General features: G+C 41.7%; 1 protein-coding gene across 3 annotated transcripts in view; it reads right to left on the bottom strand.

Moving 5' to 3' along the window:
• FBXW4 (F-box and WD repeat domain containing 4) overlaps window positions 1–12439 on the bottom strand; it is an 87249-nt gene extending 74810 nt beyond the window's left edge. Inside the window, exon 1 of one of the 3 annotated variants that reach the window (XM_047826061.1) lies at window positions 12418–12439. Coding sequence is in view for 1 of the 3 variants with exons in the window: in XM_047826059.1 (XP_047682015.1) it covers window positions 5465–6264 (800 nt within the window). In the remaining 2 variants the exon portion in view is untranslated. Of the gene's footprint in view, window positions 1–5464; window positions 6426–12417 lie in introns of those variants that run through there. The other 2 variants (XM_047826059.1, XM_047826060.1) reach the window with 2 other exon arrangements.
• Between the last annotated feature and the right edge of the window lie 5546 nt (window positions 12440–17985).

Raw genomic sequence — 17985 nt, forward strand, 5'->3', positions numbered from 1 at the left:
GATTTCAGCAGCTCACAACCTTTACCTAAGGTGAAGGTACCAGACACAGAAAATTCAAAGTATGGTGTATTGAAATATTTTCTGAGATCGCATTCCAATAGGAATTGCTCATCTTAGAAACGGTGAAGACTTTGGGTTTCTCCGTGTTTCTGCCTTGAATGCTAGAAAATTCATCCCCTACTATTCCAGTTTTACAAGACTGTAAAGGATACAAGCAGCTCTATATTCTCAAGGTCTTGGAGGAAAAGACCTTCCATTCTTCCAGTTTGCATTTGGAGATGCTAACTGTACTAGGCCTGCTTCCACAGGTGTATTGTTTTATTTATTTTAAAAAGCACGTAAACTGAACTCGACTTTTATTGACTCAACAAAACCATCAAAAATAAGGCCTTTTCAAAACGACTACAGTTAAATACATCCACCTTTGAAACTTTTCAGTCAACTAGAGAACAAGTAAGGGACGCCCCTTCCTAGGCAAGGCAGAAAGGTGAAGGAGAAAGCCTAAGCTACTTTAAGTTGCTAATTGTTTTCTGAAAATCACTGCTTAGACCTTAAATGTAACCAGGCAGCAATGCCTTCTCCAGGTCAGAGTTAGGAAAGGAAACTTTATGCTTTCTGGGCCAAAAAAATGCTCTTAGGTGCAATCATTTTAAAACAAACAAACACACTCTGCTTATCTGTGTCCATCTCCCCACTCTGGACGTTAATCATCACTGAAATAGATACCCCGTTCCCCAGCCTCAAAGAGCTCCAAGCCTGCAAGACCCTGGCTGAGGAATGAATATACATGCCAGGGCAAACGCCTCAGAGCCTCACTTCCTAAACACCTATTGTTCATTCTAGGCAATTCTACCACAAGCAAATGCAAGAGAGCACCCAGGCATTGCTCAAAGGATATTTAAAATGAAATTCAAGTTTGAAAACATACTGGACTTAATTTGGGAGGAATTAAGATTGGCAAAAGTATTTTTAAAACCCCCACAGATGTACATACACAGGTATATTTTATTCTTTCTGTTCTCGGCTCGTTAACATTTTCACTATTCGAACTTGCAGACAGTACCTCTGCTCGTCCACCTGTCATATAGTCTGTCTACTTCTTGCTTTCAACCTTCATTATAAACTGACAGGGTTAAATTTCACTGTTTTGTTCGTGAAGACTAAGTTAGTTTTCCTCCTACTCTTCAGGGAAAATTTAAAAGATTCCTATATGAAACATTTCCTTTATTTTTATATTGAAGATCTTTCTATTCCCCCAGGCTTCATAAAACCTTCAAACGAAACTGATTTTAAACCAGATGACTGACTCAAACTGCCTTTGTGCTCACTTTTTTTTTAAAAAGCTCAGGATCCCTACCCATGTTCACTGTTTGGGCAAGAGGCCTAAAGGGAAGCAAATTATTTGTTTGTGGTTTTAAAGTGACCAGAATGCCTTCAAGCACAAGTATAAGACCATTAACAAATCACAAGGAACCAAAGCAGTTCATCTTACTCAACAAAGCTATGATCAGGTTAGGAACAGCCAAACTGAATGGGACTTGCCCTGGGCCGGAAGGTCAGTAAACCTTAGCAGTTTGTGTTTCTGACCATCAAGAGGCTCTCCAGCAGGGAGTGCAGACCCTAGGCCCACAGGTTGTGCTGTCATGCTTCCAAAAACATTCCGGACAGGTGACAGAAACTAAGCGCTGTGTGTGTGTGTGTGTGTGTGTGTGTGTGTGTTTCCCCCCACCTCCTGTCTGTAAGCAGCACCGCCAATTCAAACCATCTCCACTTTTGCTATATACAGACTGATGAGAGGAGAAACCAGGCAAGTAAAAAGTTCCATTTTACGACAATTTCTCGAGTGCCTACTGTGTGCCGAACACTGCTCGTGCTTACACATGAGTACGTTTAAGCCTCATTTTACTGGGTAGGCCATTCCTGTTCTTAGAGATGATAAAACTCAGGCTGGTGAGTTTGTAACGTGTGAGAAAATGAAGTTTCGCGTTGTGCTCATAAAAATATCCCACTGTCCAGTCTGCAGTTAATTAGCCCAAACCATCAACTATAGTCCTGCCACTATCCAAGCAGCCATAGTCTCTTTATACTTTGGGCCCAGGCTCCCTGATGCCCTACGAGGACTGGGCTGTGTGCTGTCTCCCTCCAGGGATGACAACCACCTCTCTTGGTGGCTTATCACGCCTCTGCAGCTGTCCAGAAACAGACCACACTGGTAAACATTCTCTCCACCTGCTGTAACCCGCATAACTTCTTCCCTCAACTCAGAAAACACGAGCGGTGACCCTGCTCTTTATCAAGTCTGTGGTGAAACAACTTCCCTAGAATGTCGGAGATACCTCATCCCAGGACACAGGCAAGAAATCAAAACACACATGGCTAATAAATAATAAAGCCATATTACTTGACAGTCTCAAAGCAATTTATACTACAAACTCATTTCATTTTGTTGTTAGTGCTTACAAATAAACACTCATTCTCATAATCTCTCTTTAGACCATTTGAAAAAGAAGGAAAACTGAACATCAATTCTTTCATTCATTCATTTAATCTCTCTAAGGAAAGAAAGCTAAGCTTTGCCTTTGCTGGCTTGGGTTCCCTTAAAGGTCAACTGATAATTTTTTTTGAAAGAATTCTTCTTTTTTTTTTTTAAATATTTTTAAATGTTTATTTATTTTTGAGAGAGAGAGAGAGAGAGAGAGAGAAGGGGAGGGGCAGAGAGAGAGGGAGACACAGAATCTGAAGCAGGCTCCAGGCTGTCAGCACAGAGCCTGACACAGGGCCCAAACCTACGAACAGTGAGATCATGATCTGAGCCAAAGGCGGACGCTTAACTGACTGAGCCACCCAGGTGCGCCAAAAGAATTTTTCTTATAAGAAACAAAGCTACAAGACTGCATGCCAAAAAATCCCAAAGAATCATTATCATCATACTAGATAACCAATTTGACAACTGGATAACCAGACAAAATCATACTAGAATAAAAGTTAAGCAAAATGATCAGGTTCAAAATTTACAAGAGATTATAGTAATCTTATACATCATTAATAATACCCAGTTGGAAAACATACTGGAAAAGAGACTGCATTCACACACACAAAAATAAATAAATAAATAAATAAAAATGCATAACACATTTAAGAATACTTAGGAATAAATTTAACAATAGATATATAGGAACTTTACATTGAAAACCACAGAAACTTTTGAAGAGGCACAGAATTTTTTTGCTGGGGAGTTGGCTGGGAGTGGAGACATGACACACATTAAAAAAAAAAAAAATCCAACAAGGAGGGGTGCCTGGGTGGCTATTTCAGTTAAGTGTCTGACTCTTGATTTCAGCTCAGGTCATGATCTCACAGTTGGTGAGTTTGAGCCCCACATCAGGCTCTGTGCTGACAGCATGGAGCCTGCTAGGGATTCTCTCTCCCTCTCTGCCCCTGCCCTGAGTGCTCTTTCTCTCTCTCTCTCTCTTAAAATAAATAAATAAACAAACAAGTTTTTAAAAATCCAACAAGGATAATATAAACTTAACAGATATGAGACTCTACCAAAAAGTAACAATATTACAAGAGTATGAGATGGAAAAATATATCTGTGGAATAAAATGGAGTTCAGATGTACATACACACACACACACACACACACACACACACACACTTAATAATTGGCAACATAAGCTTTCTAAAACAAAGGGAAGGAGAATTATTTAACAAAAAGTATAGTAACAACTAGGCAGTTGTTTCCAGAGGAAAAAAAAAAGTTGAATTCACCCTTGCCCCTAAACAAAACTGATATTGATGGAAGTGTTAACTATTTTTAAAAATCAAATTATAAGAAAGCCAGCAGAATATCAAAATGATTTATCTGGTCTGTGGAAAAATTGTAAATTTCTCAGCTTTGGGGTAAAAGAAGAAAAAAAAATCACAAAAGACTGGAAGATTCTGATATAGTGAAGTGTAAAACTTCTATACACTAAGACAGTAAAGTAAAAAGGACTGGGGAAAATATTTGCATCAAAGATGACAGATGAGAGCCTAGGATCTATGACCCACAGGATTCCAAATTTATGAGAAAAACATCAAGACCCCAATAATAAATGGGCAAAGACTAGGTACAGACAATCTCACAGGTGAAACAAACACATGGGAAAATATTTATTGGGGTCAGTGGTTAAAAAAAAAAAAAAGCAAAAGCATAAAACAACAAAACTTTGAGACACCATCGTATGCCCACTAAAATAGCAGAGTTTTTAAATTTTCACATGAAATTGGTTAATCCTTCTTTGCTGGTGCCGCTGTAACTTGGTACAATTTTACAAACCATAACCTTTGATCCATGAAGCCAATCTTGAGCGACATATGTATGGTATGTCACATATGTCAGTAAAGCTATCACCCAAAAATGCTTTATTCATTATCTATAATAGCAAAAAGCTGGACACATCATGAAAGTTTAATATTAGAGGAATGTTTTTAATCTCCGTTTTGGTAGAGTCCACAAACATTTATTATGCACCTATTTTGTCAGGATCAGTAAGACAGCAACTGAGGGATGGGTGGGGGGTTATGCAACTGAAAAGTCATTTTAAATCATGAGTAGTTGTCTAAGGTGGTGGTATTATAGCTCTTGATGTTTTAAAAACTTTCTTTAATGTTGTTATACTGTTTCATAATTACCGTTTTGGAAACCCATACTGGATGCAGTTAGGTGCAGTCTGAAAGCTTTTACTCACCCAATGCTATATATTTTCTTCCCTTCCTACTTAATAGCTCAGGTGGTTCAAAGTTTTCCATGCACAGGTCTCAGATCCCACCCAAAACAGGTCAAAATGCAATACCAAACAAACCTTCGTATACCACCTACACCTAATCCAGTCCCCTGCCATAAGCAGGCACCCCTTTTTGTGTGTTCTGCCTGTTTCAAGCCATAAACTATGGGTGGCAGTTGGACCAGGGGCCTTTTCAGGTCTGAGCCCTTTTCTCCACATTCGATTCCATCCGAGCCCTGCAGCCCAACAACCTTCAGAAGAGGGTGAGCGGATGAACATCCGTCCACAAAAACGTTCTGACAGACCACATGGCGGACATGGGTCCTACACCTGGACCAGAGGAGGCGTGCGAAGCCTCAGGCCAGCCTGGCTCGTGGGGAGCTGAGGAACCAGGACAGTCACCCTCTGCGAGGGAAGACACGATTACAAGCTGAAGGCAGTGCTTACGACGGGCTAATTGTGAGAAGCCGCCCAGGGAGGGTGCCGACTGAGGGATGCTCACGGGAGGCTTCTCGGATGGGGGCCTCCGACAGGAGAGGGGCTCTTGGGGAGGGGTCCGGGCACAGGCCGGGTCCGGGCCTCGGGCGGCGTTCGGGGTGCGACACAGCCCCGGCCGACCAGGCCGCGGCGCCCCGCCCTTTCCCGGGACGCCGGCCGGCCCGGGGCGGGGAGCGGGCGGGCGAGCGGGCGCTTACAGGTCGGTGCCGAGCCGCGTGAAGCCGGAGTTGAGCGAGGCCCGGGCTATCCGGCGCCAGAGCAGGTCGCAGCTGGTGAAGCGCCGCAGCCAGCGGCACACCTGCGCCAGGCGGCCGAGGGCCCGCATGTCCAGGTAGGAGCAGATGAGCAGCAGCAGCTCCTCCGGCAGGCGCAAGAGCGCGGGCCCCGCAGCGGGGCGGCCGGCCGGCTCCCGGGCCGCCGCCTCCTCCTCGGTCGCCGCCGCCATGGCCTCCCCCGCCGCCCCAGCCCCCGCGATGCAGCCCCAAGCCTGACCCCCTCGTCCCTGTGCTCTCCCCGGCCTGGCGTCCTCCCGCCGCCCAGGCCTGACCCTCCATTCCTCCTTCTTGCCATCACCTCTTCCTCTGGCCTCCTTCCCCGCCCCTGCGCTCCCCGCATCTCCGCGTACGATCCTTCTCTCCCTTTCCTCCACGCTTCCGCAGCCCTCTCCTTCCTCCCCCGGGCCTGCGCTAGCTCCCGCCTCGGCCCCCAGCCCCGCTGCCTCCTTCGCCTTCTGCGGCCCCGGATTCCCTTCCGCCCCGCTTCCTCTTCCGCCTTGCCCCGCTCCCGCTTTTCCCTTCCCCTTGCCCTTCCTTCGCTTCCCCCTCGCGACCCTCCCTTCCTGCAGTTTCCTCGCCTCCCCGCCCTCGCCCTCGCCGGGCCCGCAGTTCCCGGGCGGCCCCGGGTGGCCCTGGCTGCCCATGAGCGGCCGCGGGCCCGGCCCGACGCAGAGCCGAGCCGGAGCCGCCGCCGCAGCCGCCCCGGGAGGAGGCGACACCATGTCGGACCGGGTCACATGGGGGCGGCGCGGGCCGAGGCCTGGACCCGCCCCTCACACCCGCGGCCCGTGGAGCCGCTGCGGGGTGCGGGCCGGCCCAGGGAGCAGACCCCCTCCCCCATCGGCCTGGCCGCCGGGAGCGCTGGGTGGAAGCACATGCATCCACTCGTCTGGCATGTGAGGCCCTCCAAGGGCCAGCGAAGGCCCCAAGAAGAGCTTCCGCCTTCCACGAACCTGCCTGTTTGGAACCTCTGCCCTCAAGAAGCATCCATTTGGGTGGCCTCCCCTCCCTGGGAGCCATCCTCTTCCTTGAGCGACGCCTCCTTTCCACAGGCCACCTGCCACTGCCCCTGCCCCGTGAAACCGTAGCCCTGGAACTTGGCACTTTCCTTAGCCCTGGTCCTCCTGCAGGGTAGGAACCGGGTCCTGACAGTGAGTTGGGATTTTAGATCCTGAGTCCATAACTCCCCAGCCATGTCATCAGGAAATGGCAAAGCTAGGGCTTCTTACTAGTCACCACAAAAGTGCAAGTGGATTCTGCCAAGGTCACCCAGGAGTCCTTCCCCCACACCACCCACTCTTGTGGGTGAATTCCATTCACAAGGGCACCAATCTGAAGGGAGAGCTAAGAAAAACCAACTAAAGTCTAGAAATGCTCTCTGACATGACCCACGCTAGTCACGTGTGGCTATTGGGCATTTAAAATGTGGCTAGTCCAAATTGAGGTGTGGTGTATGAAATAGACACCAGATTTTGAAGACTTCTAGGAGAACAAGAATGAATTATCTCGATACTTTTATATTACATGTTGAACTGATGACATTTTGGACACATTGGGTAAATAAAATGTATTTTAATGTAACTAATCGGTAACTTAAAATTATTCATGTGACTTGCATTTGTGGCCCCAATTGTTTTTCTTTCCTCTTTTTTTAATTTTTTTTTTTAATGTTTATTTATTTTTGAAGGAGAGAGAGGCAGAGCAGGAGCAGGGGGAGAGCAGAGTAAGAGGGAGACACAGAATCCGAAACAGGCTCCAGGCTCTGAGTTGTCCACACAGAGGGGGCTCGAACCCACAAACTATGAGATCATGACCTTAGCCAAAGATGGAGGCTTAACCAACCGAGCCACCCAAGTGCACCCCCCCAATTGTTTTTCTATAGCACAGCACTGGGCTAGGCAGCCAAGATTTGGGAGGGAGGAAGATGACTATCCCTGTATATCCTGTACCCCAAATCCTGTTTCATTTTGTATTTACGTCTTAAGACCCATTTTCAGGGAGCAAGAATGAATGAGAAATCATTCAATTATTCAATACCTAGGATAGCCAAGGGAGACCTAGGAAAGCTACTACATTGCATTATGGTGCTGCAGAAGCATCATGTAACAAGGTCAGACCGGAATCTGGCTCTGCCCTAGAATTACTTTTTGATCTTAGCAAAACAACAACAAAAAACCCCACCTATCTTGGCCTTTTAGTGTTCTCAGTTTATAGTGGAGATAATGCCTCTGCCTTACTTTCGAGGGATAAATGAGATGATCCCTGTAAAATGCTTTGAACTCCTCTAAGAAAATTCTCAATAATAGTTACAGGTCAAATCCTGTTACAAAAAAATACCCTTACAAAAAAAAAAAAAAAAAAATACAACAAAGGCTTTGTGTTGAAAAGATTCCCAAACTCCAACCAGTGGTTTACTTCATAAAAGAAATATTTGATATGACGTTTCAGTACAACTAAGGAATTTAGACCATCTCTTAAAGATCATTATAGAGAAATTTATTTATTCACAGGTTAGAAGGCTATTGAGGTAGGAATGCTGCAAATTGAGGTGATGACATCAACTCAACATTTATTGATTTTGCTACATTTGTGTACTGTGAGCCACTGTGGAAGGAAGACCCAGATGAATACAGCATATGGTTCCTACATTTTGTGTTCAGAATTGTGTTAGACGTGTTTGTAACTTCTTACTCTTTAACTATTTTTTAACCATTCCTCTGTAGAGTAAAGCTGAGAGTTTTTCCACATGACCTAGTTTTTATGGGAGTATTAAAGGCGCAAAAAATTATTTCATTAACCCAACATAAATCAAGTCAGTGTTAAAATCCACCCTCACACAAACGTAACTTACTCTTCACCCTATGTTACCTTTATTGATGGAGAAATTAAACTATCACTTAAAAACATTAAGGCACCCTCTTTCACATCCAAGCTAGAGATCAAGTGAGCTGTTTGAACTGGAATTTATGGTGTAATGATTTATCATACATACATACATACATAAAAGCCAAAGTTACTCAGTATGGAGAAAGGCAAAGCCAAAATGGGAAATGGGCATATAATCTGTTACGTGGTGGTAATGTGTACCCCTAAAATCCTGAGCATAAAAAAACAAGAAACAAAAAAACAAAAAACTATAGACTTAGCTCAGAGAGGTAGCTAGATGTTTTACTCTCAAAATTTTGGGGTGGTGCGGGGGGTACTGAATACTTTTTAAAAAATCAACTATGGCTGAAAGATGGGTTTATAATGAAAGTAAATGAGTATGGAGCCTATTTGGGATTCTCTCTCTCTCTCTCTCTCTCTGTCTCTGTCTCTGTCTCTCTCTCTCTGTGCCCCTATGTGTGCATGCTCTCTCTCTCTCGCTCTTGCTCTCTCGCTCTCTCTAAAAAATAAAAAAAAAGAGGATTTTTAAGATATAAATCTCTGTGTATGTCCATGTAAGTGACGTGCAGAGTAGCAATTATTGCTGTGATAGGTAGAACATAACGTATGCTTAGGTTTGTAAAAACACTAGAATTGTGTGTTCAGTCCATTCTCATACACATAGGTAGCAGTTTCAGACAAGAGCCCATGTACCCACTGGTGAAGCACTCAGAGCCCCAATCTTTAACTTTAGGAGTGGGCAAATTTAACAGGGAAATTAATCTGAGATGAATTAGGGAGAAAGAGATTATTTTGTGAATGACAGTTTTCAATGTCAAACACTGGCTCAGATGCTCACCATTATTCCTGTATAATAAGAGCTTATATTTATTAAACACTATTTATCAAGCACTATTATAAGAGCTTTCCGTGTATTGTCTTATTCCTATCAACAGTCACATGAGGAAGATGCTATGAACCCAGTTTTTTGTAGGAGATGAGACTGAGGCCTGTGGTCACATGGTTCCTAAGTGCCAGTCTACCCCCAAAGCTATACTCTGAACCATGCCTATGCCATACACAGCAGAAAATGAAATAAGGCATTGAATTCAGGGTCCTCTAAGATCCCTTGCAACTGATAAAGGCACACTTAATAATATTATACTTTACCTCTGACCATCAAGCAGTTCTGGTTTCTAAGTAAAAACTGCTTCTAAGCATTAAAGTAGCTCCTTTCATATCTTCATTATTTTTTTTATTTAAATAATTTTTTTAAGTTTATTTATTTTGAGAGAGAGAGCACAAGAAGAGGAGGGGCAGAGAGAGAGAGAGAGAGACAATCTCAAGCAGGCTCTGCAGGGTCAGCATAGAGCCTGATGTGGGGCATGAACCCACAAAACTGTGAGATCATCACGTGAGCCAAAATCAAGAGTAGGATGCTTAACCAACTGAGCCACCCAGGCACCCTTCAGTTATTTTTTAAGAGTTAACTATGTGGACCAACAACCTCTTAGTGATATTCATAGTCTTTTTGCAAAACTTCAAAGGGATTTGTAGGAACTAATCTATCCTGCAAAAAGAACATTTAACCAAAGCTTAATAATTTGCTTCATTTTCTTCTGTTAAATATAAGTAATGATGTATGTATGGCATATATTACAGGAGCCTTTTTTGTAAATTTATCCTTATTTGTAAATTTGCAAACAGATTTTGTGAAGTGATGTTAATAATGGTTATTTCTATGCCATATGATCTAGTAATTCCACTACTGAGTATTTACCCAAAGGAAACAAAACACTAATTTGAAAAGATATATGTATCCCTATGTTTATTTCACCATTATTTACAGTAGCCAAGATATGGAAACAACCTGAGTGTCCATCAATAGATGAAGGAATAAGGAAGATGTGGTGTATGTACACACACACACACACACACACACACACACACACACACAGAGGAATATTATGTAGTCATAAAAAAGGATGAGATGATACCATTTGCAACACCATGGGTGGACCTAGAGGGTATTATGCTAAGTGAAATAAGACTGAGGGAGACAAATACCATATGATTTCACTCTGAAATCTGAAAAACAAATGAATAAACAAAAAGTAGAATCAGACCTATAAATACAGAGAACAAACTGGTAGTTGCCAGAGGGGGGTGGGGAGGGGGTTGGGCAAAATGGGTGAAGGAGAGTGGGAGACACAGGAATGCGGTGAGTAAGTCACAGGAATAAAAGGCACAGCATAGAGAATATAGCCAATGACATTGGAATAGCGCTGTATGATGACAGATGGTAGCAACAATTGTGTGAGCACAGCACAACGTACAAAGAAATCAAATCGGTATGTTGTACACCCAAAATTAAGGTAACATTATGTGTCAAAAAGTTTTTTGGAAAAATAATGATTATTTCTAGGTAATAGAATCTTTGGATTTTACTTTGTACTTTTGTGTAGTTCTTGATTTTTTAATAAGAAGCACATATCACCTTTACAAAATCAACAAAGTCTCTCAAAAAGAACAATCACATTGTCATGAGTCCAAACACATCGTGCAAAAAGAAAGCTGGGGATTTGAAGCCTAGATTATTGCCAGAGTTTTTAACTAGCCACCTAAGTTTCATTAAACTTTATTTATTCCACTTAAAAATGTGTATCATGTACAAGTAAAAGGACAAATTAGAGTATTAGAAATAAGAGGCCTAACAGTGAATACTATATCTAGAAACATGCAAACATCTCATAAATAGAAGAGTGGAGCCTAAAGTTTTGTTTTCAGGAATCATATATCATGTTGGTAGGTTTGTATTCTGCTATCATGTTAGACATACCACCAAGATCTTCTGTTTTTTTTATGAATCCACTGTCTTTGTCATATTCAAAGATAAAATGTTTTTATTTCATATGAAACAATTTAAAGCACTGTTTAAAAATAGGGGCGCCAGTCGGTTAAGCATCCGACTCCGGCTCAGGTCATGATCTTGAGGTTCGTGAGCTCAAGCCTCACATTGAGCTCTGTGCTGACAGCTCAGAGCCTGGAGCCCATTTCGGAATCTGCGTCCCCCTCTCTCTCTGCCCCTCCCCCGCTCATGCTTTGTCTCTCTCTCCTTCAAAAAAAAATAAACATTTAAAAAAATTTTTTAAATAGTTACTTTATGGAAAAAAAAAACAGAAGGAAATATGACCAAATGTTAGCAATGGATGCCTATGAGAGGCAGAATCATGGATAGTTCTTTTTGCTGTTGCTTTACACTTTTCTGCATCTTCTAAGTTTTCTGCAGTGAACATGTATCATAGAAATAATCAGTTTTTTAAAAATCCTAGGAGTTTATACCTAAATGTAAGAAATAATTAAATTAGTTCATTTAATATTTTTAGAAATTTTTTTAATGTTTACTTAGTTTTGAGAGAGAGTGAGTGAGTAAGTGAGTGAGAGAAGGGTAGAAAGAGGGAGACACAGAATCCAAAGCGGGGTCCAGGCACTGAGCCGTCAGCACAGAGCCCGACACAAGGCTTGAACTCAGAAACAGCGAGATCATGACCTCAGTGGAAGTTAGATGCTTAACCAACTGAGCCACCCAGGCGCCTCCATTTTAATATTTTAATATTAGTTCATTTTAATACTAAAGTTCATTTTACACATCACTCATGCAGAAGAATTCCTAATAATTTGTTTATACTTCACCTTTACCAAGGCAAAGCATAACTCTAACCCACACCCACTCCTAAAGTGAGGGCTGCACATAGGGATTCCTTTCCTCCTGGAAACGCAGGGGAGAGTAACTTTACAGTGGAGAAAGCTGACAAACACTATTTCAGCCAGGTGATCAAGGTCAACATCAACAGTGATCAGTCATGTTGATAGTAGTTACCCTTGATATATCTTGATGAAAATGGTACTTTACCTCTGTGGCCTTCCTCCCCAAAACCTATAATCCCAGTCTAATAATGAAAAAAAAAAAAATCAGACAAATTCCAATTGACAGACGTTCTACAAAATACCTGACCAGTGCTCCTCAAAAATGTCAAGACCATCAAAAATAAGGGATGTCCGAGAGATTGTCACAGCCAGGAGGAGCCAAAGGAGACATGACAACTAGATGTAATGTGCTATCCTGGAGACAAAAAAAAAGAGGACATTAGATAAAAACTAAGGAATTCTGATCAGCCCATTAATTGTTACAAATGCATAACACTACTGTAAGATGTTGATAATGGGAACATACGGGAACTCTCTCTACTGGCATCACAATTTTTCTGTAAATCTAAATCTGTTCTACAATATAAAACGGGTGTTTTTTTTTTAGTTCATTTTAGCCTTTTGTGACTCTTACAGAAAATCTTTGCAAAAATCATAATGCATGTGAAGGCAGTGTGTTTCCTGAGTTATAGAGACTCGTGATAGGAAATGCTATCCTGTCACCACAAATGCAAAAGAAAGAAAGAAAGAAAGAAAGAAAGAAAGAAAGAAAGAAAGAAAGAAAGAAAAAGAAAAACTAGGGGCGCCTAGGTGGCTCACTTGGTTAAGCATCTGACTCTTCATTTTTGCTTAGGTCATGATCTCACAGTTTGGGAGTTCAAGCCCCGTGCAGGGCTCTGCACTGACATCGGAGCCTACTTGGGATGCCCCCCCACCTCTCTCTCTGCCCCTTCCCTGCTTGCATGCTCTCCCTCTCTCAAAATAAATAAACTTTGTTTAAAAAAAAAAAGAAAAACTTATGTCCCATAGGTTATCTCAAACAAAAACCTCTAGTCACCCAAATTAATAGCTGTACCAGGATTCATTTTCCAGAAGAAAAGATGTCATTCCAAGATACTGTCCTGACTTTACATTGCGAGAAAATAGACATTGGCAAGCACCAATTTTTATAGAAATGATATATATGAATTGAAATATATAGGGGCGCCTGGGTGGCGCAGTCGGTTAAGCGTCCGACTTCAGCCAGGTCACGATCTCGCGGCCTGTGAGTTCGAGCCCCGCGTCAGGCTCTGGGCTGATGGCTCAGAGCCTGGAGCCTGTTTCTGATTCTGTGTCTCCCTCTCTCTCTGCCCCTCCCCCGTTCATGCTCTGTCTCTCTCTGTCCCAAAAATAAAAAATAAAAAAAAAGTTGAAAACAAAAAAGAAATATATAGAATGTAGGGGGCACCTGGGTGGCTCAATTGGTTGAGTGTCCAACCCTTGATTTCAGCTCAGGTCATGATCCCAGGGTCATGAGATGGAGCCCTGTGGGGCTCCACATTGAGGATAGAGGCTGCTTAAGATTCTCTCTCTCTCTCTCTCTCTCTCTCTCTCTCCCCCCCCCCCTTCCCTCTGCCCCTCTCTCCCACTCACACGCCCTCCCTCTCTCTCTCAAATTTAATAAATAAGGGGCACCTGAGTGGTTCAGTGGGTTAAGCATCCAACTTCGGCTCAGGTCGTGAACTCTCTGTTCATGAGATCAAACCCCACATCAGCCTCTGGGCTGACAGCTCAGAGCCTGGAGCCTGCTTCAGATTCTGTGTCTCCCTCTCTCTCTGTTCCTCCCCCCTCGTGCTCTGTCTCTCTCTCTCAAAAATAAATAAAGATTTAAAAAGAAAAAATTTTTAAACTGTTTAAATAATAAAATAAGTAAAATATAAATCTACACAGATATATATAAAATGTAAGGACTCCGTGTCAATGGCGGGTTGAAGAGTAAGTAAAGGGCTTAGCAGGATACAAATATAAAACGTAACTATGGAGAAGAGAAAACAGATTTTCAGATTTGCCAGTTAAGTCATGCTACCATTAGTTTGTCTGAGATAGCCTTCTTCATGTCAATAGGTGATGTTCAAAGATATTTAGAATGAAACAGAGAGTATACCATCAGCATTAGGATAAGATAAACTCCTGCGTTGCCACATGGCATCAGAACTTGTGATTTTTCTGATCTCTGTCAGCAGGAAGCCTCATTTGGCAAAAGTGGAAGATGGAAGATATAAACCTTGAAGATGAAGGAAACCACAAAAACCTTGTGAAATTTTCATGATCAACTAGGGATTTTTTTAATAAATATATACTTACAAACCCATATGCATACAAACATACACTGACAAATAAAAATAAGGTCATCATTAAGATAGAATACATACAAACATGATCTTAGGAGTTCTCTTCCAGTAAAAGAGTGATAGTTAAGCTCTAGAAAAAAATTAACTTAAGTATCTTCAGTACTTCTAGAAGAAAGTGCCAGGTCAAATATAAAATTCTTGGGGTGCCTGGGTGGCTCAGTCTGACTTTGACTCAGGTCATGATCTCACGGTCTGTGAGTTTGAGCCCCGCGTGGGGCTCCGTGCTGACAGCTCAGAGCCTGGAGCCTGCTTCGGATTCTGTGGCTCCCTCTCCTCTGCCCCTTGCCTGTTCATGCTCTGTCTCTCTGTCTCTCAAAAATAAATAAACATTTTTTTTTAATTTTAAAGAAAAGTTAAAATAAAATATTTATATCTGATTCTATAATTATTTCTATTTAAGAACACCTAACATCAAGCAAATTTTTTCATCTGAGACATTCATTACACTGAATGAAACCACAGGATATAATTTATTTACCTTGTCCTAGGTTTGGGGTCTGTTGAAAATGAGAAAAACACAAAAAGTAACTTTTCTGGAGTACCATTCAATTGCATTATTTTGAACAGACAGTGGGTTGTGTTCAGTTGCTAAATATGAACAAAGTTTGGATGTGAATGGAATAAGGATAGGTCTTCTTTAATTTTTTGGCTTTTACTTTAGTAAAAAAAAAAATGCGTATATACACACCCATACTCATATGCTACTAAACAGCATTTATGACCTTTGTACCAAAATCGTACTGTTCTCCTTTGAAAACCTGTGTCACTGCTTCTTAAAAATTATGTATTCTATATAATGTGCCTTTTCTCCTTTCTATAGCAGCTGTTTCAAACACAAATGCAGAGATGAATGAGGAAAATCCCCTACATTTAAAATCCACCATGGCGAGAAAAGCAGGAAGAGGGCCAAGCTAGCCCCTGGGGATTTTCCCAGGTTCAGTAGATTGACCTGGAAACAAGGAGTACAGATTGAGCTCTTCTTCCTTGAGCGGCACAAGCACTGGTCAGAGAAGTTTCCAAACACATGGAGCTTAGTGAGACCACCTGCTCCTAACACAGGACAATGGCTACTAGACCACCAACTCTGTTGCTTCGAGTCAACACCAGCTCTCCTTTACAACAGATGACAGGCTTTCTGCCAGAGGAGTCTGCCGGTGAAACAGCGAGCAAAGAGAGGCTCAACTTTACATGTGCAATAGAAGCTCATAAATTAGGAACCAAATGGACAGATGAAAAGAACTGAAATTGAACGAGGTCGGGCAGTAGAAGCAAACAATACTCACATGGATATCAGCTCCGGCAAGGCAGAGCTAAGAGTTCAAATCCTCACTTGACAAGGGCATGAGACTCCAAGTGCCATGGAGGCCCCAATATGCGGAGAGAAATTTTTGCCCAGGTTCTCACGCATGCCGTCAACATGACCAGTCTCAGTGGAGGTGTGGCACAACCCAGGGGATCTAATCTATAACCTCCCAAGATCTTCATCTCTAGGACGACTCAACAATAGGAAAGGAGTCGCAACAGTCAGGCCCCATAGCTTGCTTTGCCCTCCCCAAAGAACTGAGGTCAACTAGAAGTTCCAATTTCCCTGAAGTCATGTATGAGATAGCATGTCAAATTGGTTTTCAATTAAAAGTATATAAGAAAATGTTTAATAATATTTCATAGGTTAAGGGAATTAAAGTTAATACCAGCTGCTGGAAGGAAATTCTCAATACAGAATCCTACGTTAACCCATATAGGAAAGTCAATGAAAAATGGAATTTTAAATTTTTAAGCAGGTAGGTCATGACACAGTCCAGGCGGGATCCATGATGAGACTGAGAGGAAATAATTCAAAAAATAATTCAAAGTCTTGGCACCACATAACTGCCATAATTCTGCTTGTTTGTTTGTCTGTTTGTTTTTTTGAAAACTATACACCCACATCCCTTTGGGTAATTTTTTTCAGTTTTTAAATGTTTAGAAAACAAAATTTTAAAACTTGTTCAAGAGCCCTCCAGGTTACAATTCAGTCACTTATTTACGGTACCTAGGATAGAGTCACAGACACAACCTGTGAGGAAAGAAGCCACGATTAGAGAATAGAAGCATTTGGAACAGATGTATTCCAAACTGTTTAAATAAACCATGGAACACCTGTAGAATAGGATAGTAAAGCAACTGTGAGAAAGAATGAGGAAGACCATGCGCACTGCTATAGAACGATCTCTAATATACATTAAGGGGAAAAGCAAGCTACAGAAGAGTGTATATCATACGTTGCCATTTGCAGGGGAAACTACATGTGTGTGCTTTGACTTTTGTACGCCAAAGATCTCTGGAGAGATACACGCCAAAGATCTCTGGAGAGATACACAAAAACCTAGCACCAAGGTCTGCTTCTAAGAAGGGGAACTGGGTGCCATGCTATTTTATACCTTTTGAATTTTTAACTATTAACTATTTGTATGTATCATCTATCAAATAACAAGCTTTACCTCTAAAAAAGGGGCACTCTTAAAAAAGTGAAAGAGCATTTTCAAACATGTTTTGGGCAAATGGGAGAGGCCATAATGAAAGAAATTGCCATTATTTTGCAATAGAGAGGTATAGTTGACAAGCAGGAGGGGGAATGTGCAATCTGTTCACTGGATGTCAGAAGATAGATCAAAACGAATACCCAGACTGTGAAAATATGGTTAATTACTGACAGAAGGAAAAACCATAAAGTCCATCCCATTGCATTTAAGTGAGCAGTGATACGTCAAAGAAAAGGGACTAAATAGGAAGAAAATACTGGAGTTCAACCAAAAATATAAAGAGAAAGAAAATATAAAGAGCAAGAAAATCATTTGTGAAATACAGTTGCAGAATGTTGTAATATCACAGTAAAATGTATAAAGAAATTTTCAAATGAACTCTGTCAGATCCTGAAATCCGTAAAACAATTTCACTTTCTTAAAATACTTCCACAAACACACCCCTAAAGCACACACACATTCAGACACATGCTGAAAGCAGCCTGTGGGACCATTAGGACAATTCTGGACTTTATGGCTATTTCTTTTTTACGGGTCATTCTTTGCATTTTTACTGCCCTAAATTTACCTCTTAAGTCACAGCAATGCAGATTGAGCTTGCTTTCTTCTTTAGTTTTGTTTCCAACCAAATCTTTTGTACATTTCTGGAATTTAAGCCACCTCAGTTACCGCTACTTATCTATAACACCATTGCTTTGAGGGATTAAAGCAGGTTTCTTGTAATACACTTAGATCAAGAGTTATCTGAGTTGAGAAGAATATCCTGTTTGAGTTGGGGATGGGGACTCTTTTTTTATTTTTATTTTTTATTTATTTTTTTTTATCTTGAGTTGTTTTGATTTCCCCTGAGAGCCGTAATCTTCAGCAAGTGATATTTTTTAAAAAGCCCCCAACACACCACAAAACATTCCAAGTGATTTTAACTCCTGAATGAGGTTGGGCTACCTGAGTGATTCTC

Source organism: Prionailurus viverrinus, chromosome D2, assembly GCF_022837055.1.
Source record: "Prionailurus viverrinus isolate Anna chromosome D2, UM_Priviv_1.0, whole genome shotgun sequence".
In the NCBI taxonomy this organism is placed as follows: Eukaryota; Metazoa; Chordata; class Mammalia; order Carnivora; family Felidae; genus Prionailurus; species Prionailurus viverrinus.